The sequence below is a fragment of the Toxotes jaculatrix genome, chromosome 24, assembly GCF_017976425.1.
Source record: "Toxotes jaculatrix isolate fToxJac2 chromosome 24, fToxJac2.pri, whole genome shotgun sequence".
NCBI classification, from domain to species: Eukaryota; Metazoa; Chordata; class Actinopteri; family Toxotidae; genus Toxotes; species Toxotes jaculatrix.
Genome location: NC_054417.1, coordinates 149,083 through 174,957, shown reverse-complemented (window position 1 = coordinate 174,957; position 25,875 = coordinate 149,083). Strand labels below are relative to the sequence as shown.

Here is a 25,875-nt window from a genome sequence, read left to right as displayed (position 1 = left end):
ATGTTGTGTTATTACATCAGTGCAGATTTACAGTTTTATCTTTCTGCTGCAAAAAGAAGAATTTTTAGAAACATTAAATGTTTGGACGATGTCCTCCGTCCTCTCACATGTTCAGTCTTCCTGTCTTTCTGTCTGCAGGTAAACCCACCTGTCCTCTGAGCAGTAGGTGTTCGCTCTGTGATTGAGGCACTCACACCTGCAGATGATGACTCCTCCTCTTCCTCTTCAGACTGACTGTGAAGGACACAGCAGCTGTGACCTCACACAGGTAAATACACTCCATCTAAAAGCACCTGGACAGGCAGAGACAGACAGACCAGACTCTGTGTAAGAAAGTGTTATTTTAACGGAGCGTGCTCTGTGATTTCAGTGCTTCTGAAGTGACGCAGCTGAAAACCTGTTTTTCTTGTTTTCTGTCTGGAAAAACAGTTTCACTCTGTTTCCAAAGGAACTCTGAGTGATTCAGGACAGAAAAATCCAAAGACGCTCCTCCCTCAGTGATTCACACCTCAGCTTCACAGATTTTCCATCTTTTCTCATCCAGACGTTACATCCTGTTCAGCTGCTTCAGTCAGAGTCAGAGAGTGAAAATGTTCACGTACACGTGTTTATTAAAGAGAAAAACACCAGAGAGGTCAGTGACACAGATCTGCAACTTTCTTAATGAAGTGTGGAACCTGAAAACTGACAGAACGCGTTAAACTGGGAGAGAAAACAGAAGCATGAGGGTCAGACACTGGATTAAATATGTTTCCTGTGATCCTGCTTCCAAACCAGATTTCAACAACTGAGTAAGAATGAAAACTAGAACAGAAATGTGTGTGTGTGTGAGAGTCATTACACCGTCCATGTTTGAAATGCTACTTCAACTTTTCAGCCCTCGGTTCTGACTGTCAGGACAAACACCTGATACACCTGAAACAGTTAGAAAACACACTACATGGTCAAAAGTTTGTGGACAGCCCAGTCCATATACTGTAGCGTAACTTGAGTCATTATGGGCTGTATTTCACACATCGGGCGAGGCCGATGGATTTAGCCTGGTCCCAGGTCGCTGCTTTTTATTCTGGATCTTGTTAGGATGGATTAGAGTTCACATTGGGACACTGTTGTCCATCGTCACTCCCGAATGCTCAGTCTCGGGGGTGTGCGAGGCGTCGATGAGCCTGGCGAGCCCCGTCCTGGTGGAGTACTTGCAGATGAAGGCCTTCATGAGGTCGTAGCGGTAGTTCCTGTTGATGAAGTTGTACAGGACGGGGTTGACGCAGCAGTGGACCAGAGACAAGCACTGTGTCAGGTGCAGGGACACATCCAGGAAGTTCTCCAGGCGGCAGCTGAAGGGCAGGATGTTGAGCAGGGACAGGGTGTCCAGCAGGAGGACGGCGTGGAACGGCAACCAGCACACCAGGAAGACGACGATGTACATGAGGATGATCTGGCGGCTGATGCGGCGCTCCCGGTCCGAGCCGGGAGGGATCGCCGCCGCCAGGAGCAGGTAGAAGATGGCAATGATGGGGAAGGGGATGGCAAAGCCGAGGACAATGAAGCTCAGCTGGACGCCCAACATCCACCCCCTCGGGTTGTCGGATGGGTAAACTGGCCGACAGATGACGCCGTCATGGTGTGACGACTTCACCGTCTGCAGGAAGTAAGTGTCGGGGACAGAGGACAGCAGCGCCAGCAGCCAAACCAGGACGCAGATCATCCGTCGCACCCACTTCTTCTGTCGGCCGCTGCTGTCGGGGGCGTTGGCAAATAGCCTGACGGACAGGTAGCGGTCGATGCTCATGCAGGTGAGGAAGAAGATGCTGCTGAAGAGGTTGATGCTGAAGACCAGGTGGGTGAGTTTACAGATGGCCTCGCCAAATGGCCAGCGACCCTCCTGCAGCAGCGAGGTCACCCAGACTGGCAGCGTGCAGACGACGCACAGGTCGGCCACAGCCAGGTTCAGGACATACAGGTGCGTCTCGTACTGGTTCCTTCTGGAGCGCAGGTTGACCCAGACCACCAGGGCGTTGGCGGCGAGGCCCACCAGGAAGACAAAGATGTAGAGGACGGCGAGGACGTGGAGGAAGGCGGCGTGGCTGACTGCGCCCGAACACCGCAGCATCTCCACGTAGGACAGGTTGTGGTGGTCTGCGGTGGTCAGGTTTAGCTCCTCCCACAGCTCCATGAGCTCGGCGAGGTCGCTGGAGCTCAGACTCATGATGATGTCGACTTAAAACCTGAAAAACAGCAGGAACCATCACAACAAACAAACAGAACCAGGGAAGGAAAATAAGTAAAAGCTGAAGTCAGAACAAGACTCGTGATGAAACATGAGTCCTCAGACCACACACAGAGGACAGATGGACGGACCTGAAACCTCAGGCTGGTCCACATTTAGATCCAGACGTCGTTAATATACTGAGACACTTTGAACTGACAGGAAACAGAGGACAGAGACTGAAGACGGACACATTGAGGGAACAATAACGTCTCTGTGTGCTCATCACTGATCAATACCCTCTGTGTGATTGATACTGACAGACCACTCTGTGACCATCTGAGTCTGGTGGACAGGATTTATGTCTCAGGCCTGAATGGCATGATGGACATTCATGTGTTTCCTGCCTCCTCCTCCTCCTGGGTTCAAACAGGAGAACCACGGTCTGTCCTGTAGGTCAGCATCTCACCAGACTCCATGCAAAAATCTTAAAATTAAGGATTCACTGTGTGAGTCTCAGTCCAACATTTTACTTTAACTCAACAGTAAAGAAGAATAAAGCTCAGCCCCCACACAGACAGAAGGAGGAGCAGCACTTAGTTTTTATGCTCCTTCTCCGTAAAAGAAAAACTCCACAGGAAACTTTACACTGAAAGGTCACGACCTTTACTGTGGAGCTGAATCAGTGAGTGAGTGAGCTTCCATCATGTCTCATACATTGATCCATCATCAGCATCATCAGGAGCATGTTTCCATCAGTGACTGACTCTGACCCTTCATCAGCTGATCTCAGAGCAGCAGAACCAGCTGCTGAGGAGGGGAAGAAGCAGGTCCGTGTTCATGGGACCAGACTCCCACTCAGAGTTAAAACCAGTGAACCGGTGACGTGACATGTCAGGGACTAAACCGAGCGGCAGCACAGCTCGGTTCCTGCCCCTGAAGATGAGTGATGTTCGGTGTCAGTGGTTCCCTCCTCCCTGTGTGAACTGACTCTGGATTTCACACCATCACAGTGAAGTTCTCCTGCGCCTTTCGTTTTATGTGGAACACATTTTAAAGGGAGTCTGGTCTGAAGCTGTCCCTGCGGAGCAGGGTTAGTGTCAGACTTAGTGGACTCTGGTTTTATCTTCAGTGCAAACGTTCACAGTTTATAACACGTGCATTAACACGATCTAACATTCGGCTCACGTTTCCTTCGCCACCGCAGGACTTTGGTCCATGTAAACGTCTCTTTACGGAGCAGCTACAAACAACTGTGAGGATTCAATAACTAAGCACGTCCATCGGCCTGTGTCACTAACACAAAAACAGCACATTTCTGAGCGGAGTCTGGGCTGAAGCGGGTGGAGGATGAAACACTTACAGGACAGACGGGTTACAGTCCAGTCCCTCCGGCGCAGGGTCTGAGGCGGTGAGGCGGTGAGGCGGTGTGACGGAGTCCCGCTTCAGTCTGCAGTTAATAATCAGCAGGGAGAGAAGAAGAAGAAGAAGAAACGCCCACAGAGACACTGCGCTCGGTCACTCTGCTGAAGCACGCGCTTCAAAAAAAAAAAAAAAAAAATCAAAAACTTTGGAACAAAAGCGTCAGAGATGCGTGACGACACGTCCTCCCGACGCGCACGCGCATAGTTGTCTTACCTTAGTTGTGAGGATACAGACAAAGCAGCCTCTGACCTGACCCACCACAATAAGAGCCTCACACTTTTATTGACAGTAATTAATGGAGGATTTTTAATTTCCTGCTGCATGGAGGGTGAGAGGTGTGTCCTCTGAAGGTGAGAGGACAGGACACAATGTCCACACAGTGTTAGTGGGTCAGACAGTGGTTCATGGAGTGCAGGTCAGAGCAGAACCTTGGCCAAGAAGAAGAGAGACAGGGACCTGACAGCAGACAGGTGAGTTCACCTGGAGGAGGGTGTGACTGGCTCCTGTGTCTGTGTCCTGTGCTGGATACACCTGGAAAACTGTGAGTACATGTGGAAATCACATGACAGTGATGTCACACATGACGGCCAGCGGTCACTGGTTTTCCCTCCAGGATCCCAGACAGTCCTGGAGAAGTTCCCTGTGGCGAAGACTCTGCTGCTGGATCAGGTGGTCCGCAGTGAGACTGGAGCTCACCTGTTCCACCTGAGCCCCCCGCTGGGCGCTGAGCCACACTGCACCACACGGCCACTGACGGCTGAGGACTCACATCAGTAAACAAAGAACCGACCAACGGGCTGCGACGTTTTCATCCAAACAGAGGTGCTGTATATTTATCAAACAGAACACTAAATCCTGAAGAACTCAGTATTTATCAAATACAGTTATTCAATTTAAAATAAAACTAATTTGATAAAGTCCAAAATTTTAAAATAGAAGTAAAATCTTAAAGATAAAACTCAATAAATCAGGTTTTACTTTGAAAACAATGTTTTTTAGGACAGGAAGACAGAAAACCAGAACCCTAACCTTAAAATGATTCCAGAAGAAACGATGAAACAGAAACGGATCCAACATGGCGTCTGTGAGAGCCACGAAGACGCCACAGCACAGTGGAGCTTTGTGTGAAGTGTCCCTGCCTGAAGCCAGGTAACAGTTCTCACTGTGTGTAACATTCTCACACACACACACACACGAAGAATGGACATCAATAAAGAACGGGAGTCTGTCTCCAGTTTGTAAACCTTTATTTCTTTGTCACACAGAAAGTTTGACCTTCGCTAACGTTTCAGCCAAACAGGAAGCAGAAGAACCCAAAGGTTCTGTTAGTGAGGAACTGAGACGTTGGACAGGCTTAGGGAGGACAGCAGGGTTAAGGAGGACAGCAGGTTTGTTATTTATTTCTGATTCACGGAGTCACCACCTCACTCCTTCATCACTTCATGTTGTTCAGCACCTTTCTGTCTCTGTGTTTGACCAATCAGAGATGTCTCCACTAAAACCACCTGCAGTCTTCACATGGACGTGGACACAGACGTGGACGTGGTCTCTTCACCTTCTCACCTGCCTGAAGCTTCCAGATAAACTACATACTAAACTCTGATTGGACAGTGTCTGTGGTGTGCAAGGTAACGTCTCACTCAAACATCTGAGGATGTAGAGTCTTTGTCTTCTCCACATGACAGTGTTGCATTGTGGGAGCTGGAGGCAGGAAGTTGTTTACAGATTCTTTTCAAAATAAATGTCTGCCTGTGGCTGTAGTGAGTGACCAATCAGAGACACCGAACCACAGAAAGCATCACACCGTCTCCGGCTGGATCAATGATGTGACCTTTGACCGATCGATCGGTTTTTAATGTTCGATCAATGAGCAGCTGAAACTCTTCATCCTGTCCTTTCTCGTTTGTCATGTGACTGAGCGACGACGCGTCACACCTTCATCAGATAAAACATTCACCTTTCTGGAAGGAGAAGGTCAGATGAGTGACTGTGACGTGGTGACTGAGTGAATGTTTGGTGAGTAACAGTTAGAGAAGCTGCGGCTGTTATAGAAGCTGTATGTGTCCAGACACTGGGGGGCGCCACAGAGCTGCAGGGCCAACGTTCCGGTTTCCTGTTCAGTGGATGCACCACCACATGACGACCACAGAGGCCAGCAGGCCAATCAGAGAGCTGGCTGCAGAGGAGGGGGCGGAGTTACACAGGTCAGAGTTGCAGCACTTGAAGGTGAAGCTGGACACCTGGAGGACAATGTTCAGAATGAGTCTCTGAGCCGTGACGTCTCCATCTGGACAGACACAACATCTGTGATTTCATTCAACACAAAGCAGCACCCGTCTCACCTGTCTCACCCGTCTCACCCGTCTCACCTGTCCCACCTGTCTCACCCACCTCTCTCAGCCGTCCCACCCGTTTCACCTGTCTCAGCCTTCCCGCCCGTCTCACCTGTCTCAGCTGTCCCACCCGTCTCACCCGGTACAAACCCTAAACACCTAAGTACGAGACCACTGAACGCCACTAAACTAACCGTGACCCAGTGGTGGGCTCTGAGGTCTCGGGCTCTGAGGTCCCGGTCTCTCAGTCCAGCAGAGGGTTCTGTACCTGGGGGAACATCTGGGCCAGGCGGTTGTAATCGCAGTCTGAGTACTTCAGACACTGACGGTACGTCATTCCACCTGCAGGGAAACAGGAAGCTCAGGTTTCAACAAGCTCCGACCGAGCGAGAAGCTGCCGGACCGATCGGACCCGGAGCTGTGTGGGTGTGCTGGTGCAGAGGTACCTCTCTCGTTGAGCGTGAGACAGGCGTCGTCATAGCTACAGTCTCGTTGTTTGGAGCAGCTGGCTGTATAATCCTTACAGCTGTAACAGCGAATGGCTGATCCTGGAACACAGGAAACACTGTGCTGATACTAATGATGATGATGGTGACCTAACCCACTGACTAACCCACCGACTGACCCACCGACTGACCCACCCACTAAACCACCAACTGACCCACTGTTCTCAGTCTGACCCAGATTCAGCTTCAGATCAGAGAAAGTTGAAAAGACAACAAATCAAACGTACCCAGTCCAATCAGAGTGGAACAGATCACCAGGCAGAGTCCTAGGGAGCGCTTCATTTTTACCTCAGCACAGCTCACACACTCATCTGCAGTCAGTCGGTCAGAGCAGCACAAACATGAGACAGAAACACTGGACAAACAACAGAGATGTGTAGAGGACAGCATGGACAGTGTGTACTCACCCAGCAGAGCAGTCGGACTGTAGTAGTTGCTGAGGAGGAGGAGGAGAGCCGGAGTGACGACTCCAGCTGTGGCTGAAGGCTGAGTGCAGCGGTGAGGCCCCGCCCACTGGGCGGAGCTGGAGTGGCTGTGTTCTTTGTCTTCGTCTTCATTTGTTTTTTCAGATTTCACAGGACCCTGAAGTAAGACGCCGCCACGTCAGCTCGGTTCGGTTTTACTTCCTCTGAGAGTCCCACAGTCTCAGAGTCCCACAGTCCCACAGTCTCAGAGTCCCACAGTCCCACAGTCTCAGAGTCCCACAGTCCCACAGTCCCACAGTCTCACAGTCTCAGAGTCCCACAGTCCCACAGTCTCAGAGTCTCAGTCCTCTGCTGTGGAGTGTCCACACTTTGGTCCACACTGAAAGACTTCAGCAGCTGTGGGCTGTGATTGGCTGTGATGAAGTGTCATGGTCCCCTCAGGATGAACCGTAACAGCTTTCATCATCAGGCCACATGTGAAGCACAGAGCTGCAGAACTGAAGATGTTCCCATCAGCCTCGGCCGTACGCTGTGTTTACTGCTTACATGCTAACCCCAGCATGTGGACATGCTAATGTTTAGCGTTTAGCTGAAAGCCTAAGCTGCAGAGAGGACTTCTGAGCGAGCGCCACCACGCTGAGCCCGGCGCTGATGTGATGGTGTGATGATGGTGGCGATGAGAGACTCTGTGTGTGCTGCCGTTTGTCTCAGTCCAGAAGAAGAAACGCTCCAGTGTTTCGGTCCTGAAACGACCCACAATCGAACAATGAGCCTCGTTGGACAGACAAACAAAGAGCAGAGGTCGTCAGCGGCGAACAGAGGCGGCGTTCAGCTCCACACAGCTGCTGCTTTGTTCCTCATCATCAGGCCACTCGGCCCGCGCTCATCAGACGCTGCGCTCCGGCTTCTTCTGAAAGAACGACTCCGCGCCCAATCCAAACCAGTATCAACTGGAAGAGGTCAAAGGTCATCAAGCAGGATGCAGATGAAGTGACAAACCAGGAAACAGTCGGAGACTCAGAGTCAAAGACTCAAGGTCTGAGAGTCAAAGTCCAGCTCTGGTGAGGTGAAGGACATCATGTCTCAGAGTGAGGGGAACTGCCTCTGTCTCTGTCTGTCTCTTTGTCTCTGTCTGTGTCTGCCTCTGTCTCTCTGTCTTTGTCTTCGTTCATTTTTCTTTGCTGCACTTTATTTATTAAATTTATTGATCTACTGATTATTTCTGTGGTTGTTTTGAGGATGGGAGGGGTGGGGGGGCGATGATGATTGATGTTGGTTCTCAGTGTCGCTCTCCTCCACGCAGGCGTCTGTGCTCTGCTCTGATTGGTCCACAGACAGCAGGTGAGCGGGGTTGTCAGGTGAGAAGCAGCTGTGATGATAAAGGAAACCTTCATTCATCATTCAGCAGCTTCACTGTGTCTCTGAGGACTTTACCTGCAGCCAGAGGGACGGTGAGTCTGTTCAGCTCCTACTGTCTGATCTGGTCCAGGCAGAGACCTGCAAAATCCACATAGGTGTGGGGCAGTTCATGGTGTGGGGCAGTTCATGGTGTGGGTCAGTTCATGGTTGGGGTCAGTCCAGTGGACCTTGTCCAGTGGACTGACCAGGGGCTGAACAGGAGGACGGAAGTTTCCAAACGTCTGAACACAGAAACTTTTCTGTGTGTTTGGTTGCAGTTTCTTTAGCTTTCTGTAACTGGACTGACCCCATGTCAGAGGTCGAGGGTCACGCGGGTCGGGTGCAGCCTAACCCTTGGGACACTGTCACTGGTCACACTGCTGCGTTTTTTTGTCAATAACTCTAACAACAACAACAACAAGCTGATCGTGGTCTGGTTTTATGTTGTGTTTTCAGGCTCATCATGGACTTGGACAGCATCGGTAAACCAGTCTCTGCTGAGTCTCCACACTGAGAACTGTCCTCTGTCCTTCTACACAACCTGGAGCTGAGCGTCACAGCTGCAGAGTCGAAGATCCACTGTCCTTTATTCCTCTGCATCTGTTGTTCTGTTCACAGACGGACTGAATGAGATCCGAGCGTGTGTTTACAGAGCTGCCGCCAAGATCCAGGCTCTGCAGAGACACAGTGAGTGTGAGGACACACACACAGAGACACAGAGAGACACAGTGAGTGTGAGGACACACACAGAGAGACACAGTGAGTGTGAGGACACACACAGTGAGACACAGAGAGACACACACAGAGACACAGAGAGACACAGTGAGTGTGAGGACACACACAGAGACACAGAGAGACACAGTGAGTGAGGGAAGTCCTGACCTCTGACCTGTGACCCCTGAGCACCGTGTTGTTTGTCTTTCCAGTGGATGTGGTGTCCGTTCGACACGTTACGTCGGCCATCGGCTCGCTGAGCGGGACGCGGCAGCACGACGTGGGGCTGAACAGGGAGGAAGTGACCCGGGCTCTCAACAAGATGTTTCACAGCGTGCCACAGGAAGTGGCCGGTCACGTGACCGCGGCGGCTTCAGCTGAAACCTGCAGTCTGATGTTCAGGCTCTATGACAGGTCAGAGGTCAAATCCAGGTTGTCACTGTGTTTGGGTCCAAAGGAACTCTGTCAACGACTGTGTCTCTCTGTGTGTCTCTGTGTGTCTCTGTGTGAGTGTGTGTCTGTGTGTGTGGTTCTGTGTGTGTGTCTGTCTCTGTGTGTATCTCTGTGTGTGTGTGTCTGTCTCTGTGTGTGTCTGTGTCTCTGTTTCTCTGTGTGTGTGTCTGTGTCTCTGTGTGTCTTGCAGGACTCAGGCTGGCCGTGTCTCTGCTGCGTCTCTTCGAGTTGGTCTCGTCGCTCTGTCCTCAGACAGTTTGCTGCTGAAGTACAGAGGTGAGTCAGTGTCACTGAGCGTGTGCACGTCCCTCAGGTACCGACACCTTGATGCCGGCCCAGTTATCCTGTCCTCTGCTGGACAAATGCCAAAACAGCCCCATGTGTCAGTTAATCCGCCACAGGAAATAGTCCCCGACAAACGTTTCCTCCTGTTTGAGAAGAAGTCCGACGAGCAGACGAGGCCGAGGCGCGTCCTCAGAGTCAATGGCCCAGAAACGTCCCTGAGAAATACAACATTTAAATTCATCTGAGAGGAAGTTTCAAAGCTGAAAAAGATTTTCAGAATAAAATACATAACTCCAGTGAATGTTTCCTTCAGAATAAAATGCACTCTGTTATTTTGCTGCAGCTCTGGTGAGTGTTTCTGAAAACAGCTCGGGATCTGTCAGCAGGTCCGGACTCAGATCTGTGCTTCTGGACCTCAGCCAGGTGAACCCCGCACAGACTCCATTTCCCTGCATGCCCTTCTCCTGCTGTTGTCTCTGACCTGTTTGTGTGTTCAGATTCCAGCTGCCGTGCAGGAAGAAGCGGTTTTTGGCGGCGTGGAGGCGGCGGTGAGGTCATGTTTTAACGGGGTGAGAACCGAGAGAAACGCTCGCCTGCAGGTGATTCGTGGTTGTCATGGCAACTCACCGACCGTATTTGCAGGTGTTGACGCCGACGGTGAGCGGAGAACACGTGTTGTCGTGGCTGCAGAGCGAACCGCGCCTGTTGCTATGGTTACCCACTCTGTTCCGGCTGTCCGTGAGTCAGAACGTCACTCACAGAGTCCGATGCCACACCTGCAAAACTTATCCCATCTCTGGACTCAGGTGATCAGACATCAGCCATTCAGACGAAAGCTAAAACACTGTCCAGTGTGTTACTGTCTCACACATCTGATGGAGCGTGGCCCAGGTGTGTGATGGCTGACTCTGTGTGTCCAGGTATCGCTGCATGAAGTGTGTGAATGTCCACGTGTGTCACAGCTGCTTCCTGAGCCACCGACAGACAAGGAAACACAGAGCCCGCCACCCGCTGCTGGAGTTCTGCACACAGGTAAAACTCAGCCAGGTGCGCACAGGTCGAGCTCTGTGCTCAGGTAGAAACACCTGGCAGGTACAGGTGAGGGCCCCCCCCCCCGACTCTTTACCTCTACCTTTCTCCATCAGCCCACCTGGAAGGAGTCTCTGTGTTTGTTAATGAGCAGCGCACGCCATGCCCTGTTACCACGGCGATACACTCAGAGAGAGGCTGATAGGAGGAGAGTCCTGATGTGGGCGGAGTCAGGGGAGGCTGAGAACAGGTGAGACAGGTGTGCAGTTAGCGTGTAAACCAAGTTGTTAAACAACTTTTTCTTTGGTTCAAATTGTTTTCATTAAACACTGTCAATCCTGTTTCAGGGCTCCGCCCCCTTCTGATACCGCCTCAGGAATGGCTGACTCAGCTGTCCGTCACAGTCCCTCCTCTGACAGACGTGTATCCCATGATGCCTCAGTGCAACCTCCTCCCTGCTCATCTTCATCTAAAGCTCTGCAGACTGACGGGGAGACGCCCACTCAGCAGGTGACCTCTGACGACCTCACTGTTGACTGTTTACATGTTTGTGGTTGCATCATCATAGCGTTTAAAATGAAATGCGTGTTGTGTTGTTGACGATCAGTCGAAGGCGGCGGCGCTGCTGACCGAAGTCAGAAACCTGCACAGAGACAAATGGTGAGACTGGAAACCACAAACAACCAATCAGAGAGCAGAGTGCGTCGACGCTTCGCTGTCTCTGGGTTTTCATTGGTTTGTTTGTCCTCAGGCTGTTGGAGCAGGAGATGCAGGCGTGGCGGCTCACTGTCCAATCAGAGCAGGGCATCCTGGAGGACAGGTGCTCGGAGATGGAGATTACCATGGAAACGCTGAGACAACACAACGTGCGTCTACAGGGTATGCTCACACAGGTAAATAAACACTCACAGGTCACCTGAGCTGGTGGGCGATGCCTGAGCTGCTGTCTGTTTGTCTGTCTCTCTGTCTGTCTGTCTGTCTCATGTGTTCATCTCTCTTCATGCTCTAAATACCACACCAGTTCCCATGAGCCTCTGCTGCTGTTGCCATGGAGACATCAGTCAGAGGTGTGAATCCCCTCCCACTGTTGTGCAGGAAAAAATGTGACAGTTTTTCAGGAAGAACATTGTTTGGTTTTCTTCAGAATAAAAGTCTCGGGTATCCTGATGGCCTCAGGTTCTTGTGCCCTGGGTTTGGACTTGTCAGGGTCCAGGACACTGATGGACCTGGACCTGGTTTCAGGTCCTGCACTCAGCTCTAATCAGAAAGTGAACATTTAACTGCTGTGACTGTTTGTTAGGGAAATGCATCTTGGGAGTTGTAGTTGGCTTCTCTTCTTCAGATGTTTTCTGACTTTCATCTTTCAGGCTATAAACAAGATGGAGGCTCAACAACATGCAGACAACACGTCTCACGGCGTGGACACAGAGAACACGGAGAGAGACGCACACGGAAACACTGAGGATGAAGAGGAAGACGCGCTGTTGAAGGATGAGTGGCATGAAGACGAAAGACAAGCTTCAACTCCCACAGTCCAACAGGGACTGCCTCCGTCACATGATATCCACTGTGAGGAGGAGGGGGGGGAGGAGGAGGGGGGGTCTACAGGTGACAGGTGTCTGTGCCATTCAACAGGACAAGAAGACAGACCAGAGGAGGCGGGACTACAAGGAGAGGACACCTGTCTGTTGGAAGAAGAAGAAGAGGGAGAGGAGGATTGTGGGATGTGTAGTTCAGACCAGCTGCTGCTGGAAACTGTAGAGAGACTGAAGACTGTGATGGAGACAGACAGGTGGAGAGAGGGACAGACAGGTGAGACACAGACTGTTTCATGTGTAAAATGAATCCAGGCAGGTGAGACAGGCAGCTGAACAAACACCTGACTGACTGAAAACATTGAAACATTAAAACTCATTTTGTCATTTAAATTTTTCTGTGTTCAGGTGAAAGGAAGGGGGTGGAGTTTCTGGAGGCTGCAGACCAGGTGGGAGACTCAATACACCACCTGGTGGACGCTGTGAGGAGAGACACACACTGACCAGGTGACTCATATTCAAATCATAAAAACTGCTTTATTGATATTGATATTTAAACAAACAGGTATAAAGGTAAAAAACATGAGACAGAAACAGCTTCACCTGTAGAACAGGTACGAGTAACACCTGACACAACCTTCAGGTGTGTTTACTGGTAGAAAAACACGCAGCTGCCAAAATTATTATAAAATCGTTTCATTAAGTTCAAGTTTAATTTTCTAAGTTTTTGAAAAATAAAACGTTTCAACTTTTATTTTTATTTTCTTTGTGACAGAATTCAAATTTAAATCCAGACTTCCTGTAAAGTCGAATCTGATTCGTTGACGTGGAAAAAAATTCTGCATTTTTAATTTGTGATGTCATTCAATCGCAAAAACGTCAGATTCAAATCTTACAACTGACGATGACTCAACGGGAGCGAGCAGGCGGCCTCGTTTATCACCTGCATCATGTGACTGATCAATCATCAGATCCATGTTTAGAAATCATGAAACGTCCTGATTGTAAATGACAAGTGAAGGCATCTTTGAATTGAAAGTTTGGAACAGAGGCCCCTAAACGCCCCCGCCTCCCCTCCCCTCTCCTCCCCAGGTATCCTGCTACCTTCGTCTCTCGCAGGCCCGCCCCCTCCGAGCCCTCCCTGGGCGGGGTGAGGGGTAGTGAGGCGAGGCGGGGGTCAGGACGGGGCCCGTAGAGCAGGGGACTTTCCTGCCGGGTCCTGCCCGTCGCAGGCCCTCCCTCCTGGGCTGCGGGGGCGTAGCCTGAGCTCTGGTTCTTCTCTTGGAGGTTAGGGGGCGTGTCCTGTCCTTCCTCCCCCCTCTTCCCCGCTCTGATCTGCTGTGAGGTGGAGGGGGTGGGGTTTTAGATGTCCTCCCCCGCCTCCTGACTGTGTCCTGTTCATCAGTCTGTGCTGAGTCCCTACTGAGCGTGCCCAGAGCGAAGCTGTTGGTGTGGCTGAAGGGAGGGTCTGCTGACATGTGACCTTTGACCCTGGAGGATCCTGCAGCCGCCTCCCCTGGCGTCCTGTCGGTGTTCAGGTCTGGACTCAGACTTCGAAACAGCTGACGGACGCAGGGTGGCGGTGGGCCTGAGGGGGCGGGGCCTCTGCGCCACAGGAAGCCTTTGGGGGGGTTCGTCAGGATGCGGTTGGTGCCGGGGTCGTAGAACCTGACAGGAAGTCGTTTGTATTTCACCTTTAACCTCTGCACGTCCAGGGGACGCCTCTTCTTCCTGCAACGTTTGGGGGCGGACCCGTGAGCAGGTGTGCAGGTGGGGGCGGGGCCAGAGGGGGAGCAGAGCAGGTAGACCAGAGAGGTGCGAGGCTGCACGGGCGTGATGATGTTGGAGTACGACGGAGGAAGACAGTGCCACGTCTGCACCTCAGGTGTCCTCTCTGCTACATCTGGATTGGCTGCAGGGACGCTGGTGGGGAGGGTCTCGAGAGCTGGCTGACGGACAGCTGGGACAACCAATTGGACGGTCTGAGTGCTGTGACTGACTTTAACCACCTGAGGAAACAAAAACAGGTGAGGTGTTTGTCTCCGAACTGAAAGAATGAATTCTCTCTCACCCACCTGACACCTGGATGCCACCCTGAAGCCCCGCCCCTTCCTCCTTTTCCTCCTGTACGCAGAGTCATCATCATCATCATCATCATCATCATCATCATGGTCCAGTAAGGGCAAGGTATCACAATTTGGCTCCGCCTCCTTGTTGTCATCATGCCCTTTCTTGTTTTGGCCCCCCCTTCCATACCTGACAGCGATGACATCATCAAACGTTACGTGTCAAAGTTGAAGAAAATAAGAACGATGCAGTGGATACGATGGTTCCACAGCGTGTTCTCTGCCATGTTAGTGTGTGTGTGCGTGTGTGTGTGGGGCTCACTGTGTTTGTTACCTGGCCAGAGACTCGCTGTCGAAGTAGCAGATGAACCTCCCGTGTCTGAACTGTCGGACCAGTCTGTCCACCTTCTCCTCGTCCTCCTGTTCAATCTGGGTCCAGGTCTTCCCCCTGAAGGATTCTGGGATGAATGCGGGGGCCGGCAGGACCTCCTCTATGGGCAGAGTCCAGAAACCCTGGTCCTGCCTGGCCCCACCTCCTGCTTTACGCTCACTGTAGAGGGCGGAGTCGAGCTGGTACGAGTACACCTGGTCTTCCAGGGCCACCTGAACGTCTGTCAGACAGCCCAGGTCCCGCCCGTCTGCCTGACTCACCTGGACAGGTGTGTGTGGGGGCTGTGTGTCATCGAGTGTCTGAGCTTGTTGTAAAACCACCTGCAGAGAAAACTCACAGCTTCAGTACAAATAAAAACTTTTTCTTCCTCATGCAGGTGCCTCGCCGACTCCGACCACCTCCCGCTGATCGACAGGTACCTGCACAGGTGAATCCCAGTCATTGCTCTGGGTTCCCATGGAGACAGGAAGGCTGAAGTGGTAGCTGTCGGCATCCTCCTGCTGGCAGGGATTAGAGGTGACACCATGACAGCACATCTGGATCACCTGAGGTACAACACACACACACACCTGTTCGTCCTTTCCTCAGATCCACGTCCATAAACTCCTTGAACATCATTCAGACCAGACAGGTGAACAGCAGGAAGCTTTGCAGGGACATGAGGACACTGACTCTAACAGGGACAAACCTCCTCGATGGTCTGGTCCAGCCAGTCGCTGTGAGCCTCCCTCCTGTCCCTCTGCCAGCTCAGCCAGGGCCTCGGTCCTGGATCTGTGTGGGGCGGGGGGCTGGGGCCTGGCTCCCTGAGGGGACGTGACGAGGATGAGGACTCGCTGGGTTTCCTCCTGTTGGTCTTCCTGTGGGCTTTCTTGTGGACAGAAGGCGGGGCCTGATAGTCTAAGGGTGTGGATTGTATTGTTGGGGGTGAGGCATGGGGTGGTGGTGACTGTGTGTGCCCTGTGGGGGCGGTCCCCGTGTCCTTCTGCTGTCTGATTGGTCCAGACAGCTGATCCTGAACGGCCCCCTCTGTGGCGTCTTCCTGCTGATTGGCTGGCTGACAAGACGTATCGTCAGAGCTGGGCAGGCGCTCTCTGGTACCCAGCGACCGGCTGTCATCAGAGAAACGTAGTTCATCCAGCTGCGCCTTCGGTGACGGAGGGGCAGAGACTGATGGGAGGTCGGCGTGGGACGGCCTGACAGAGACAAAACAAACAACGACAGGACAGGTGTTCGTTATCTGGCTTCTCTGAGCCTGGTCCTGGATCACCTGATCAATTCACTCTGGGTTGATCTGGTCATGTGACAGAGGCTGAGTGTCAGTGTTGGTGCTGCACAGCAGAGAGAGGGAGCCGATGAGCTGATCAGATGAAGTATTGATCAGTGTCTCTGTGATGCAGTCATTCAGTGATGTGTTTCAGGTACCTGGGGTCATTGTAGCGGTGCGGGTGGTGCTGCAGGACGTCCTGCAGGAATCGCTCCAACAGGGTCAGTCTGGTCTGGCTGCTGGTGGAGGAGAAGGTGCTGGAGCCTTTGGAGGACGCCTGGACCGAGTCCAGGTGTCTGAGACTGGACAGGTGCTGAGACAAACGTGTGATGATGTTAATATCTCAGTTATTCAGATTGGACAGTTCGGGTCACATGACTACAAATCAGATGCAGCGTGAGTCAGACTCAGGTGTATTTGTTTTCCGTACCTGGTCCAAGTTGCTGTAGAGGACTCTGCAGTAGCCACAGTAACCCTGTCTGCTGGGCTGACACCTGGATGGACCTGGCTGAGACTCCACCCACATCCTGTCATTCAGAGAGAACTCCTTTAATCTGTCACTGATCAATAATCAATAAGTACAGGTGAGCTACAGGTGCAGCGGTGAGTGAATGAAGTCAGCACTGCGTGCAGGAGACCAGCAGGGGGCAGACCTGTGGTGTGTTTGAATGGAGGTGGGGGGACAGCAGTCACGGACAGGTAGACTCACCTGCTGGTCGAGCCCGCCTTCCTCTGGCCATCTGCAGCATACACACACACACACACACACAGAGCGTCGTCAGCCCATGAAATCAGGAATGAAACTGTGGTGCTTGTTGAGTTTTTACCTTCATCAGAGGAGTCTGACATCCTGCTGCTGACTGGACACCTGAAACCCACAGAACCACATTTTAATTCCACTGTGGAGAAAATCTCACAGTCGGCTGTACAACACAGATCATCACAGCTGATCATCACAGCTGATCATCACAGCTGCAGCTGCTGATCATGTTTGTTCCATCCTGTGTTTCTGTGGATTAACCTGCTCAGGCTTCTCTCCTCCGGTGATCTGTTTTCTATCAAAGGGCTGAAAACAGAGAAAGAGATAAACACAGCGACCATCATCACACAAATCTGACCTGGAGGCAGTGTAGTCAGTGAAGTATCCGTCCAATCGGAGCGCTCCATGCTGTAACCAATGGTAACCAAGTGAGAGTTTGAGGTGGAGGGTCCATGAGCCTGAGGAGGAGAGAGATGCTGTAACCGTCTGTGTGTTAAAGCTCAGAGGATTCAGATGGAAACAACAGACAGAGTGGAGTGGTTCCACCTGTTCCTCCTGTCTGAGGCACAGTCAGCTTTACTGGCCATTGTGCACACAAACAAGGAACCTGACTCCACTTTTCCTTTGCTGTCAGGCAGTTCAGAAACAAACAACAGAACAACAACAAATAACAGTGCAGTGTGTCAGTCTGATGGTCAGTGCAGCTAAAAACATCCTTACTCAGACAGTAAAGCTACGTGCAGTGAAAAAATCAAACATCCACCTGTCATCCTCCCACATGTTGATCCGTTTTCTTGTTTATAAACAACAAATCTAACCAATAACGAGCTAAAACTGTAAACAAACAGTCAAACGTGTCTTTATTTTCAGTTTGTTTATTTATTCACACAGCTCAGCCCAACCTGCTTCCTGATTGGCTGCCTTTCCACCCTGCGCTCTGATTGGCTAATTCCCTGAAGCTAACTATCCATGCTAACCTGTGAGTTTAAACCCTTTCCATTAAACCCGGGGTAACGCTTGGTTAAACCGCACTAACGGTAACCATGGTGACGCTCCTGGTGACGTGGCTTCGCCGTTACGGCTGCTGTTAGCGTCGGCAGCCGGCTAGCCGTTAGCATACCATTAGCCTGTTAGCTTAGCAGCGATAACACAGAGGACGTGGTTGCCAGGTTCGGGTTAGTGACGCGGACGTTTATTGATCTTTGATCTTGTTTACCTGCAGCTGTTTATTTGTTGTCGTTTGGTTTCCCACATTAAAAGCTTCTTCTGCCGCGCGCTGCTCCGCCGCTCTGTTTAGTTTCCGGTCTGACTGTTCTTCTTCTGCTGCTCAAACTCCGGCAGAGCGATGTGCTGCCGCCGCCCGATCACAGCGGGAACTACAGTCAGACCTGGTGACCTCCCGAGATTCACTGCGCTGATCTTTGACACTGACAGTAAATATGGAAACGTGTTGGTTCTCACAGTAAGAGTCTGTGAACAGAACGTTTATTGTCTGTTTACTCTCACAGCCCTGATATACAGATGTTTGGTTTAACAGTTTAATAAGAACGTAATGTCAGAGACAGAAGCACAGAGAACGTCAGCATGTGTTGAAGTGCTTTTTATTGTGAGCATGACTTTGTGTTTGTTGTTTTCTCAGATCTTGTTGAAAGCAGCAACGTCCATTGACTGAACATAGTCCTCGAAGGCTGTGATGTGCTCCTCCAGGACGTCTGTGCCCACCTGAACACAGCAAACAACACAGGTAAGAAACAAACTCAGCACTGAGCACAACAGTTAAAGTGGAATCTGATTTGATTTCATCACCTTGTCGTCCTCGACCACACAGCTGATCTGCAGCTTCTTGATGCCGTAACCCACTGGGACCAGTTTGGCTACAGGAAAAATAAGGAACGTCACATCAGATCAATTACTGATCAGCGTACAGAAATCAATAGGTGTCCCTGTTCAATGTTAGTTTTATTGCTATGGTAAATTCATTTGCATTGAAGCCACACAAAGAATCTAAAGAGAATATTGTTTGATTTTCTGCAGAGTTTTCAGATCCATAGCGTCCATCACGTCTTCAGCCGAAAGATGGTGATTTAGATCATCATCAGCTCTGCAGACACGGGTTTACTAATCAATACTTCATCACAAACAAACCAACCAACCACAGATCTGCCGTCTCTGGCTCGGTTTCCTCTGTTCTGCTTTTTATTTTACTGTCACCTGAAAAACCTTCAGTCAGTTTCAGCTGAATCAGCATTTACCTGAGTCTGAAACAAAAAGGATTTTAACCTGCAGCCTGAACGTTCCTGCGCTTTGTCACCAACAGGAAAAAACTTTGTGTTAGCACACTGCTGTTCTCCATACAACACTGTGTGCATTATTAATGTAATATTCTTACACTGTCCCCAGAGAAGTCCGTCCATCTGAATACTGCGAACACACTCCTCTAACTTGGCCATGTCCGTCTCGTCGTCCCACGGCTTGACGTCCAATAGGATCGAAGATTTGGCGATGAGGGCGGGCTCTGAGGAGGAGGAGAGGAGCATGTTACCATGGAAACCATTCCGCTGTACCCTGCTCACCAACTGCAGGCCGAGACTCATCAGGTAAACAAGGTGTCCATCAGACAGTCAGCCGAAAGATGGTGATTGTATGATCATCACAGAGTCGGGCCATCAGAGCAGAACACAAGAAGTTAGTTAAAAGCTTTTATTGTGACGGTTCATCTTTGTCATTTTGATGACATGAACATTTCACTTCTTGTGGAAGAATTCTGGATCCTGCTCTCATGTAACTGAGTAACTGATCAGTTCAGTGATGGGCTGATGTGATTGGCTGTGATCACAGTGAGGTAACGTACTCTTGGCCTTCTTGGCTGCGTACTCTGCCAGACGCTCCTCCTTCAGCCTGGCTGCCTCTGCGTCGTCCTGCAAGACAAAAATCAGGGCAGATGTTCACAGGTTGAATTGAAACATCTTAATGACATGACTGTGACCTCTGGTCCATGACCTCACCTCATCGTCGGAGCCGAACAGGTCGATGTCATCGTCGTCGTCGTCCTTTGAGGCGGGTGCGGAGCCGGAGGTGCTGTCAGCCACACCTGCAGGACCGTACTGACCCAGAGGTTTCTTCACACCTGGAAGACTGACAGGAGAGGGTGGTTTACGCAACTGCTGTCACACACCTGTGTACCCCCAACCTGACCTCTGTGCCCTCACCTGTTCTTCTGGTCCCGGTAGGACTTGATGTGGTTGTACCAGCGGAGAGCGTGGCACAGGTCGGCTGAGGGTGGCGACGAGATCGCCTCGAAGACCGCCACATCAGCCTGAGAGGGGACGTACCTGAGGACAAAGTATGGTTTAAATGTAACACCGACACATCTGGCTGAGTCAGCACACACCTGAGAACGGTTCCCTCAGGTGTGTGCGGACTTTGTGGACTCTGATGGTGGACAAAGTATTGATAAAAGAATTATCAAGTCAGTGTTCCTGAACAGGAAGTGGCTGCTGGGACAACAGGAAGGACGGGTTAGTCCTTCCTGTTGCAGCCTCCACAGAGCCTTTCAATAATAAATCTCATTTTTAATTATGGTTAAAAATAAACCTGATAATTTTCATGAATCACGTGTTTGTCAAACACGTCAACAGAAGCACGAGCTGCAGAGTGACACGATCAATGCTGTTATCAACGTGATATGAATGAGACACTAACAGAAGTGTGTGCACCGCTTTAATCTTATTATCCAGCCTGTGAAGCACCGACTCTACTTCATCCACTGCTTCCATTGGTCCGGGGTTAGAGACACAGAGTCTCTGTGTCTGCACACGGCAGGACACGTAGCATCAGTTAGCCTGTTAGCACCATGTGTCCATGAACCGACAGCATGTGGCTACTTCTTCACCTCCAACTTCACAAGAGAAAACGTTAACGTGAACTCGTCGGGAATCAGTCCGGAATCCGTCTGCAGTCTCTCGGAGTGAATCATGGACATTTTACGGCATTGTGTCGGTTTATTGGAGCATTTAATGTTCAGCTGACGGCCTGTCACCTATCTGTTAGCTAACTGTTAGCTAGCTGTTAGAAACATCAGATCAGCGCGGAGCCAAGATGGCGGCGCAAGCGGCAAATCAACCGGAGTTTCTACTGCTGTTCTACCGTCTCTGATGTACCGACCCTTCTATGTAGCTGCGGTCCGACAGGAAGTCGTTCAGCACTTTAAGGCCGGAGGCTGATTTCAGGTCACCGAAGCCCATGATGAAGAAGAACCGGGGAGGAGGAGGAGGAGGAGGAAGGAGCCGCCGGACGACGAAGAAGAAGGACGGAGGAGGAGGGAAGAGCCGGCTTTATACCCCGAGACAGACCCCTCCTCACCGGACACCGCTCCTGCTCCTCCCCGCTGAGTCTGGAGGAGGAGGGACCTTCAAGTCTTTACTGTCATTATGCAAATATAACGGAGCTTTGCAGCGATTCCCAGCTTAAAGGTGTACACATGAACAACACACACTCTGAGAACAGAACTTTTCTGAAACATATTAAACACAGTAAAGTAAATAAAGTGCAGCTGAGTCCTCGCCTCAGTCTGAGAGATGCTGGTGATCTGTGAGTGTGTGTGTTAGAAGGTGAGTGTATGATGCTGGAGGGGGGAGGGTGTGTGCGAGCAGCTGTCCCTGAGTCTCTGTTTTAATGCTCCTGTGCAGAGAGGTCCTGGACCTCCTGTTGTCCACCATGACCTCCTGGGTCTTGCTGATGTTCAGGGTGAGGTTATTCCAGTTACACCGCTGTGTCAGGTCCTGGACCTCTGCTCTGTGGTGGGTCTCTCTTTCACGTCATGGTGCCAGAGGGCGGAGCGACGGGTCGGTATCACCGAGGCAGGTGATGGTTGGTCTCTGGGTCCAGGCTGATGCTGCAGCTGTGGCTGAGGACGGTGTTCAGTCCTGCTGCCGCTCAGAGAGTGGAAGCTGTTTGAGGGGTGAGGCCGACCTGCTGGTCCGTGATGGTGCTGATGCCGGACACATGTTACGTGTATGGTTGTCACAGACGTGCTCCTCAGTGCGCTGCTGGTACCTGGGTTTTTCCACCTGTCATTTATTACACAGCTGGATCATCTGTTCAGTGAGAGATGGAAAAATAAGCAGCGTGAAAGAGTTCAGTGTGTACACATGTAAGACATGCAGGGTGTGTGTGTCCTGTGTGTGTGTCCTGCGTGTGTGTCCTGCGTGTGTGTCCTGCGTGTGTGTCCTGCGTGTGTGTCCTGTGTTTTATCAAACGTGCTGCTGCAGAGCTTCAGTCTGATGCAGGTTGTTTGAATGTGAGTCAGCTGAAGCAGTGAAACACTGATGTGGTGTCAGTGAACCTAACCCTTCCTCTGACACAAAAATGCAGTCAGACCTGTCACACAGTCACATGACCTGCTCTGACTGGTTGCTGCTCTCCTATTGGTTAACCATGATGAACCTGAACACACCTGAGATGTTCCGTGGGTGTTTTTCAGAGAGACGCAGAGCTCAGATCAGCCAGGCTGAAGCTTTTATATTCAACTGTTCTTTATTCAAACAGGTTCCAAGAAGAAGAAGAAGGGATGGGTCAGGCTCGCTCCTCCACCTGTCCTCAGGTAAATCACCCACCCTGAACTCACCTGTCTTGTAGCGTGCTCTCAGCGTGTTACAGAGGAGAGTTCACGCAGAGCGAGCAGCAGATTCCGTCACATCGAGCAGGACAAACTTTACTGTGCTGGACTTTTAACGGGTGCATGAACATGTTTTCTCAGGTGGTCCTGATGGGTCTGGACGCTGCTGGAAAGTCCACTCTTCTGGCCAGACTGCTGACAGGACAGGTGAGACTCCTCCGGGCAGGTAGATACATCGTGTTGATGTGAGCTGTACATGTAAATCAGTAAACATCAGTCGATCCAGGTGTGAACGATTACCTGTGCAGGTGATGGAAACGTCGCCGACTGTTGGATTCAACGTGGGAACTTTGGACCTGGACAAGAAGACGTCTCTGATTGTGTGGGACGTTGGAGGACAGAGGAACATGAGACCCAACTGGAGGTAAATATATAAACTCCCACCACAAAATAAACAAAGAAATAAAAGCAGCCCAAACACCTTCTTTTTCTTCTTCTTCTTCTTCTTCAGGTACTACCTGGACGACTGTAAGGCTCTGGTCTTCGTAGTGGACAGCAGCGATCCGGCTCGGCTGCCAGAGGCCCAGAAGGCCCTGAAGAAGGTCCTGAGTGACGAGAAGTTACGAGGAGTCCCTCTGATGGTGTTGGCCAACAAGAAGGACCTGTCCAACTCCATGACCATACGAGAGGTAAGACACGCTCCACACCACTCCACAAGACCTGGAGCTGGTTTAACTGGTAACAACCATGATCCAGATCACTGAGGTTTGAGGGAGGGTTGTCATGGTGAAAGGATTTCCACCTGAGAACCAACCAGTCCACCTGAGAACCAACCAGTCCACCTGAGAACTAACCAGTCCACCTGAGAACCAACCAGTCCACCTGAGAACCAACCAGTCCACCTGAGAACCAACCAGTCCACCTGAGAACTAACCAGTCCACCTGAGAACCAACCAGTCCTCCCCAGAGTAAACCAGTTAAGGGACAGGAACAGTGGAAGGTTTTCAGTAACCAAACGAGTGAATTCAAACGTTTACTCCTGAACAGCCACCAGATGGAGCCGATTCTTCCTGAGCTTCTCATCACCCTCCGTCCTTCTCCCCCTCAGATCTCCAACCACCTGGATCTGCCCAGTTACAGCGACCGATCGTGGGAGATTCAGGCCTGCAGCGCTCTGAAGGGCCTCGGCCTCCAGCAGGCCTTCCTGTCCGTCAGCAAGCTCATCAAGAAGAGCTGAGATTGGTGTTGGGGGGTCAGGGGTCAGGGTATGAAGGAGAGGACGACTACAACATTTTAAACTTTTCTTATTTAAAGTGAAAGAACTTTGCAGATTGTCTGAGCTGAGTGAAAAACAGGAACATGTAGAGTCAATAAAGATGATTGATTGATGATCAGAGCTAAAGGCTGAGTTCAGTCACTTTTATTGATACAGATCTGAATCCTGACGCAGTCACACCTGTCCACCTGTTCTGTCAGTGAGGAACCTGTCAGTCCACCAGGCTTCACGAGGCAAAAGACAAACGCTGTCTCTACTTGTTCTTCTTTCTGTTGTTTATGTCCTTGTCCGTTCTGACAGCGTGCAGACTCCTCAGACAGAACCAGGAATGGACTAGCAGCAGGCCCGGGACCAGGACCCACACGCCGTTAAAGAAGACCAGGTAGACCCACAGGTGGAGCCAGCTGGATGTGTTCAGGTTAGGACTGCCAATCAGCCAGTCAGGACAGAAGGTCATCCAGCCGCCGTACAGCTCGCACACGCTCAGAGCGATCTGCAGAAAGTGTCTGTAGAGCACACACACACTGTTAGCATACACTAAACAATACACACATCTACACAAACTGCAATTAAGATAAAAACACTAAAGCAGATTAGGATTTGCTGTGACCTGCTTTACACCTGCACACAGGTTCTCAGGTGAACCTGCAGTACCTGCTGCAGTATTACCTGTAGTACCTGCTGCAGTATTACCTGTAGTACCTGCTGCAGTATTACCTGCTGCAGTATTACCTGCTGCAGTATTACCTGTAGTACCTGCTGCAGTATTACCTGCTGCAGTATTACCTGTAGTACCTGCTGCAGTATTACCTGTAGTACCTGCTGCAGTATTACCTGCTGCAGTATTACCTGTAGTACCTGCTGCAGTATTACCTGTAGTACTTGCTGCAGTATTACCTGTAGTACTTGCTGCAGTATTACCTGTAGTACCTGCTGCAGTATTACCTGTAGTACTTGCTGCAGTATTACCTGTAGTACCTGCTGCAGTATTACCTGTAGTACCTGCTGCAGTATTACCTGTAGTACTTGCTGCAGTATTACCTGTAGTACCTGCTGCAGTATTACCTGTAGTACCTGCTGCAGTATTACCTGTAGTACCTGCTGCAGTATTACCTGTAGTACCTGCTGCAGTATTACCTGTAGTACCTGCTGCAGTATTACCTGTAGTACTTGCTGCAGTATTACCTGTAGTACCTGCTGCAGTATTACCTGTAGTACTTGCTGCAGTATTACCTGTAGTACCTGCTGCAGTATTACCTGTAGTACTTGCTGCAGTATTACCTGTAGTACTTGCTGCAGTATTACCTGTAGTACCTGCTGCAGTATTACCTGTAGTACCTGCTGCAGTATTACCTGTAGTACTTGCTGCAGTATTACCTGTAGTACTTGCTGCAGTATTACCTGTAGTACTTGTCCTTCAGTACAGCGTGTATGAGCAGGACTGCGAGCAGAGAGTCGAGGACCACAGTCAGAATTTCTACAGAGATGATCGTTGGATCAGAAACCAGCCAACGGCTGTCGGCTTTACCATACTCCCTCCCTACAGAGAGACAGACGGGTGCAGACAGACAGACAGTACTGTAGTAACCGTCCTGGATCGTCATAGAAACAGTGTGAATCTGACAGTGGAACTCACAGAGCTCAGCCAGTGGACTTTCAGACGTCTGCACCGTCCCAGCCATAGACATGTAAACAAACGGACCCTCCTGAAAACAAGCAACCACAGATGTAAACAATCAGAACTTTCCTAAAGACAGAGACATAAATAAATAAACTATGAGAAACAAACAAATAATAAAGAAACATAATGAGATCAAAGCAGGGAAATGATTAAAACATCAGTGTTGCTGATTGGTCGTACCAGAGTCAGGTGGACAATGACATCATAGAAGAGCCACAGCAGGATCCACCTGTCCTTCACTGAGCTACGCCCACCATACCTTTGTGTTAGCAGGGCTGCAGCTAACACCTGGATGCTACATGCTAACAGAGACAAGAACGAGACCAGAGAGAGGCCGGGGGACGCTGCTGAATCCATCTGCAGGAGGAGGACGAGACGGGGAGGACCTCACTCAGCACAGGTGCTTCTGTGAACAGGTAGAAACACAGTGAAAGACTGAACTGTGTCAGTGTGGAGTGATGTCCCAGGCCCCGCCCCCGGCTCTGTCCATTGGCCTGTTGGTTCAAAGCCC

At 50.7% G+C, this 25,875-nt stretch overlaps 7 protein-coding genes across 9 annotated transcripts; 2 read left to right on the top strand and 5 right to left on the bottom strand.

Annotated features, from left to right (window-relative positions):
* Positions 1-593: 593 nt before the first annotated feature.
* On the bottom strand, positions 594-3,717 carry ackr3b (atypical chemokine receptor 3b). The gene is made up of 2 exons (XM_041032090.1): positions 3,570-3,717; positions 594-2,225 (listed from the first exon to the last, which is right to left on the bottom strand). Exon 2 carries the CDS (start codon positions 2,204-2,206, stop codon positions 1,094-1,096), a length of 1,113 nt encoding a protein of 370 aa, XP_040888024.1. The 5' UTR covers positions 2,207-2,225; positions 3,570-3,717; the 3' UTR covers positions 594-1,093.
* A 1,150-nt stretch (positions 3,718-4,867) lies between these two features.
* On the bottom strand, positions 4,868-7,513 carry LOC121177767 (CD59 molecule (CD59 blood group)). The gene is made up of 5 exons (XM_041032095.1): positions 6,878-7,513; positions 6,698-6,781; positions 6,411-6,512; positions 6,233-6,306; positions 4,868-5,871 (listed from the first exon to the last, which is right to left on the bottom strand). The coding sequence occupies exons 2-5, from the start codon at positions 6,750-6,752 to the stop codon at positions 5,749-5,751; spliced, it is 354 nt and encodes a 117-aa protein (XP_040888029.1). The 5' UTR covers positions 6,753-6,781; positions 6,878-7,513; the 3' UTR covers positions 4,868-5,748.
* A 343-nt stretch (positions 7,514-7,856) lies between these two features.
* dytn (dystrotelin) lies at positions 7,857-15,205 on the top strand. The gene is made up of 17 exons (XM_041032081.1): positions 7,857-7,956; positions 8,199-8,346; positions 8,750-8,775; positions 8,912-8,980; positions 9,220-9,421; positions 9,651-9,736; positions 10,089-10,168; positions 10,243-10,314; positions 10,388-10,551; positions 10,666-10,777; positions 10,891-11,024; positions 11,122-11,284; positions 11,382-11,434; positions 11,526-11,667; positions 12,142-12,586; positions 12,718-12,816; positions 15,143-15,205. The coding sequence occupies exons 3-16, from the start codon at positions 8,757-8,759 to the stop codon at positions 12,810-12,812; spliced, it is 1,836 nt and encodes a 611-aa protein (XP_040888015.1). The 5' UTR covers positions 7,857-7,956; positions 8,199-8,346; positions 8,750-8,756; the 3' UTR covers positions 12,813-12,816; positions 15,143-15,205.
* Positions 12,827-18,141, bottom strand: zdbf2 (zinc finger, DBF-type containing 2). Of its 3 annotated transcripts, none has more exons than XM_041032077.1 (10): positions 18,007-18,141; positions 17,149-17,248; positions 16,740-16,898; positions 16,461-16,557; positions 16,189-16,343; positions 15,455-15,959; positions 15,186-15,311; positions 14,710-15,086; positions 14,385-14,565; positions 12,827-14,318 (listed from the first exon to the last, which is right to left on the bottom strand). In XM_041032077.1, the coding sequence occupies exons 3-10, from the start codon at positions 16,877-16,879 to the stop codon at positions 13,410-13,412; spliced, it is 2,490 nt and encodes an 829-aa protein (XP_040888011.1). In that variant the 5' UTR covers positions 16,880-16,898; positions 17,149-17,248; positions 18,007-18,141; the 3' UTR covers positions 12,827-13,409. The 3 variants fall into 3 exon arrangements, with proteins under 3 accessions (XP_040888011.1, XP_040888012.1, XP_040888010.1); XM_041032078.1 differs by having other exon boundaries at positions 12,827-14,565; positions 16,740-16,770; positions 16,858-16,898; XM_041032076.1 differs by having other exon boundaries at positions 12,827-14,565.
* Positions 18,142-18,375: 234 nt separating this feature from the next.
* On the bottom strand, positions 18,376-21,116 carry eef1b2 (eukaryotic translation elongation factor 1 beta 2). Its single transcript, XM_041032092.1, has 7 exons — positions 20,955-21,116; positions 20,000-20,122; positions 19,796-19,925; positions 19,642-19,708; positions 19,180-19,305; positions 18,597-18,664; positions 18,376-18,512 (listed from the first exon to the last, which is right to left on the bottom strand). Exons 1-7 carry the CDS (start codon positions 21,032-21,034, stop codon positions 18,426-18,428), a joined length of 681 nt encoding a protein of 226 aa, XP_040888026.1. The 5' UTR covers positions 21,035-21,116; the 3' UTR covers positions 18,376-18,425.
* Positions 21,117-22,237: 1,121 nt separating this feature from the next.
* arl11 (ADP-ribosylation factor-like 11) lies at positions 22,238-23,803 on the top strand. The gene is made up of 5 exons (XM_041032094.1): positions 22,238-22,392; positions 22,549-22,614; positions 22,716-22,831; positions 22,919-23,096; positions 23,516-23,803. Exons 1-5 carry the CDS (start codon positions 22,360-22,362, stop codon positions 23,642-23,644), a joined length of 522 nt encoding a protein of 173 aa, XP_040888028.1. The 5' UTR covers positions 22,238-22,359; the 3' UTR covers positions 23,645-23,803.
* A 13-nt stretch (positions 23,804-23,816) lies between these two features.
* Positions 23,817-25,774, bottom strand: ebpl (EBP like). The gene is made up of 4 exons (XM_041032093.1): positions 25,545-25,774; positions 25,320-25,389; positions 25,085-25,223; positions 23,817-24,189 (listed from the first exon to the last, which is right to left on the bottom strand). Exons 1-4 carry the CDS (start codon positions 25,719-25,721, stop codon positions 23,937-23,939), a joined length of 639 nt encoding a protein of 212 aa, XP_040888027.1. The 5' UTR covers positions 25,722-25,774; the 3' UTR covers positions 23,817-23,936.
* Between the last annotated feature and the right edge of the window lie 101 nt (positions 25,775-25,875).

Coding starts and splice junctions, on each gene's coding strand:
- ackr3b (XM_041032090.1), bottom strand. CDS start 2,206: ATGAGTCTGAGCTCCAGCGACCTCGCCGAGCTCATGGAGCTGTGGGAG.
- LOC121177767 (XM_041032095.1), bottom strand. CDS start 6,752: ATGAAGCGCTCCCTAGGACTCTGCCTGGTGATCTGTTCCACTCTGATT. Junction 6,307..6,410: donor TCTCACGCTCAACGAGAGAG/GTACCTCTGCAC, acceptor GTTTCCCTGCAG/GTGGAATGACGTACCGTCAG. Junction 5,872..6,232: donor TGGCCCAGATGTTCCCCCAG/GTACAGAACCCT, acceptor ATTGTCCTCCAG/GTGTCCAGCTTCACCTTCAA.
- eef1b2 (XM_041032092.1), bottom strand. CDS start 21,034: ATGGGCTTCGGTGACCTGAAATCAGCCTCCGGCCTTAAAGTGCTGAAC. Junction 19,306..19,641: donor CGCAGCCAAGAAGGCCAAGA/GTACGTTACCTC, acceptor CCTCCTCCTCAG/AGCCCGCCCTCATCGCCAAA. Junction 18,513..18,596: donor GTGTGGTCGAGGACGACAAG/GTGATGAAATCA, acceptor TGCTGTGTTCAG/GTGGGCACAGACGTCCTGGA.
- zdbf2 (XM_041032076.1), bottom strand. CDS start 16,879: ATGTCAGACTCCTCTGATGAAGGTAAAAACTCAACAAGCACCACAGTT. Junction 15,087..15,185: donor ACTGGGATTCACCTGTGCAG/GTACCTGTCGAT, acceptor TTTTCTCTGCAG/GTGGTTTTACAACAAGCTCA. Junction 14,566..14,709: donor GACAGCGAGTCTCTGGCCAG/GTAACAAACACA, acceptor CATCGCTGTCAG/GTATGGAAGGGGGGGCCAAA.
- arl11 (XM_041032094.1), top strand. CDS start 22,360: ATGGGTCAGGCTCGCTCCTCCACCTGTCCTCAG. Junction 22,393..22,548: donor GCTCCTCCACCTGTCCTCAG/GTAAATCACCCA, acceptor ATGTTTTCTCAG/GTGGTCCTGATGGGTCTGGA. Junction 22,615..22,715: donor CCAGACTGCTGACAGGACAG/GTGAGACTCCTC, acceptor TTACCTGTGCAG/GTGATGGAAACGTCGCCGAC.
- ebpl (XM_041032093.1), bottom strand. CDS start 25,721: ATGGATTCAGCAGCGTCCCCCGGCCTCTCTCTGGTCTCGTTCTTGTCT. Junction 25,390..25,544: donor TCATTGTCCACCTGACTCTG/GTACGACCAATC, acceptor GCTTGTTTTCAG/GAGGGTCCGTTTGTTTACAT. Junction 24,190..25,084: donor CTGAAGGACAAGTACTACAG/GTAATACTGCAG, acceptor TGTGCTCTACAG/ACACTTTCTGCAGATCGCTC.
- dytn (XM_041032081.1), top strand. Junction 10,778..10,890: donor TGCTGGAGTTCTGCACACAG/GTAAAACTCAGC, acceptor TTTCTCCATCAG/CCCACCTGGAAGGAGTCTCT. Junction 11,025..11,121: donor TCAGGGGAGGCTGAGAACAG/GTGAGACAGGTG, acceptor ATCCTGTTTCAG/GGCTCCGCCCCCTTCTGATA.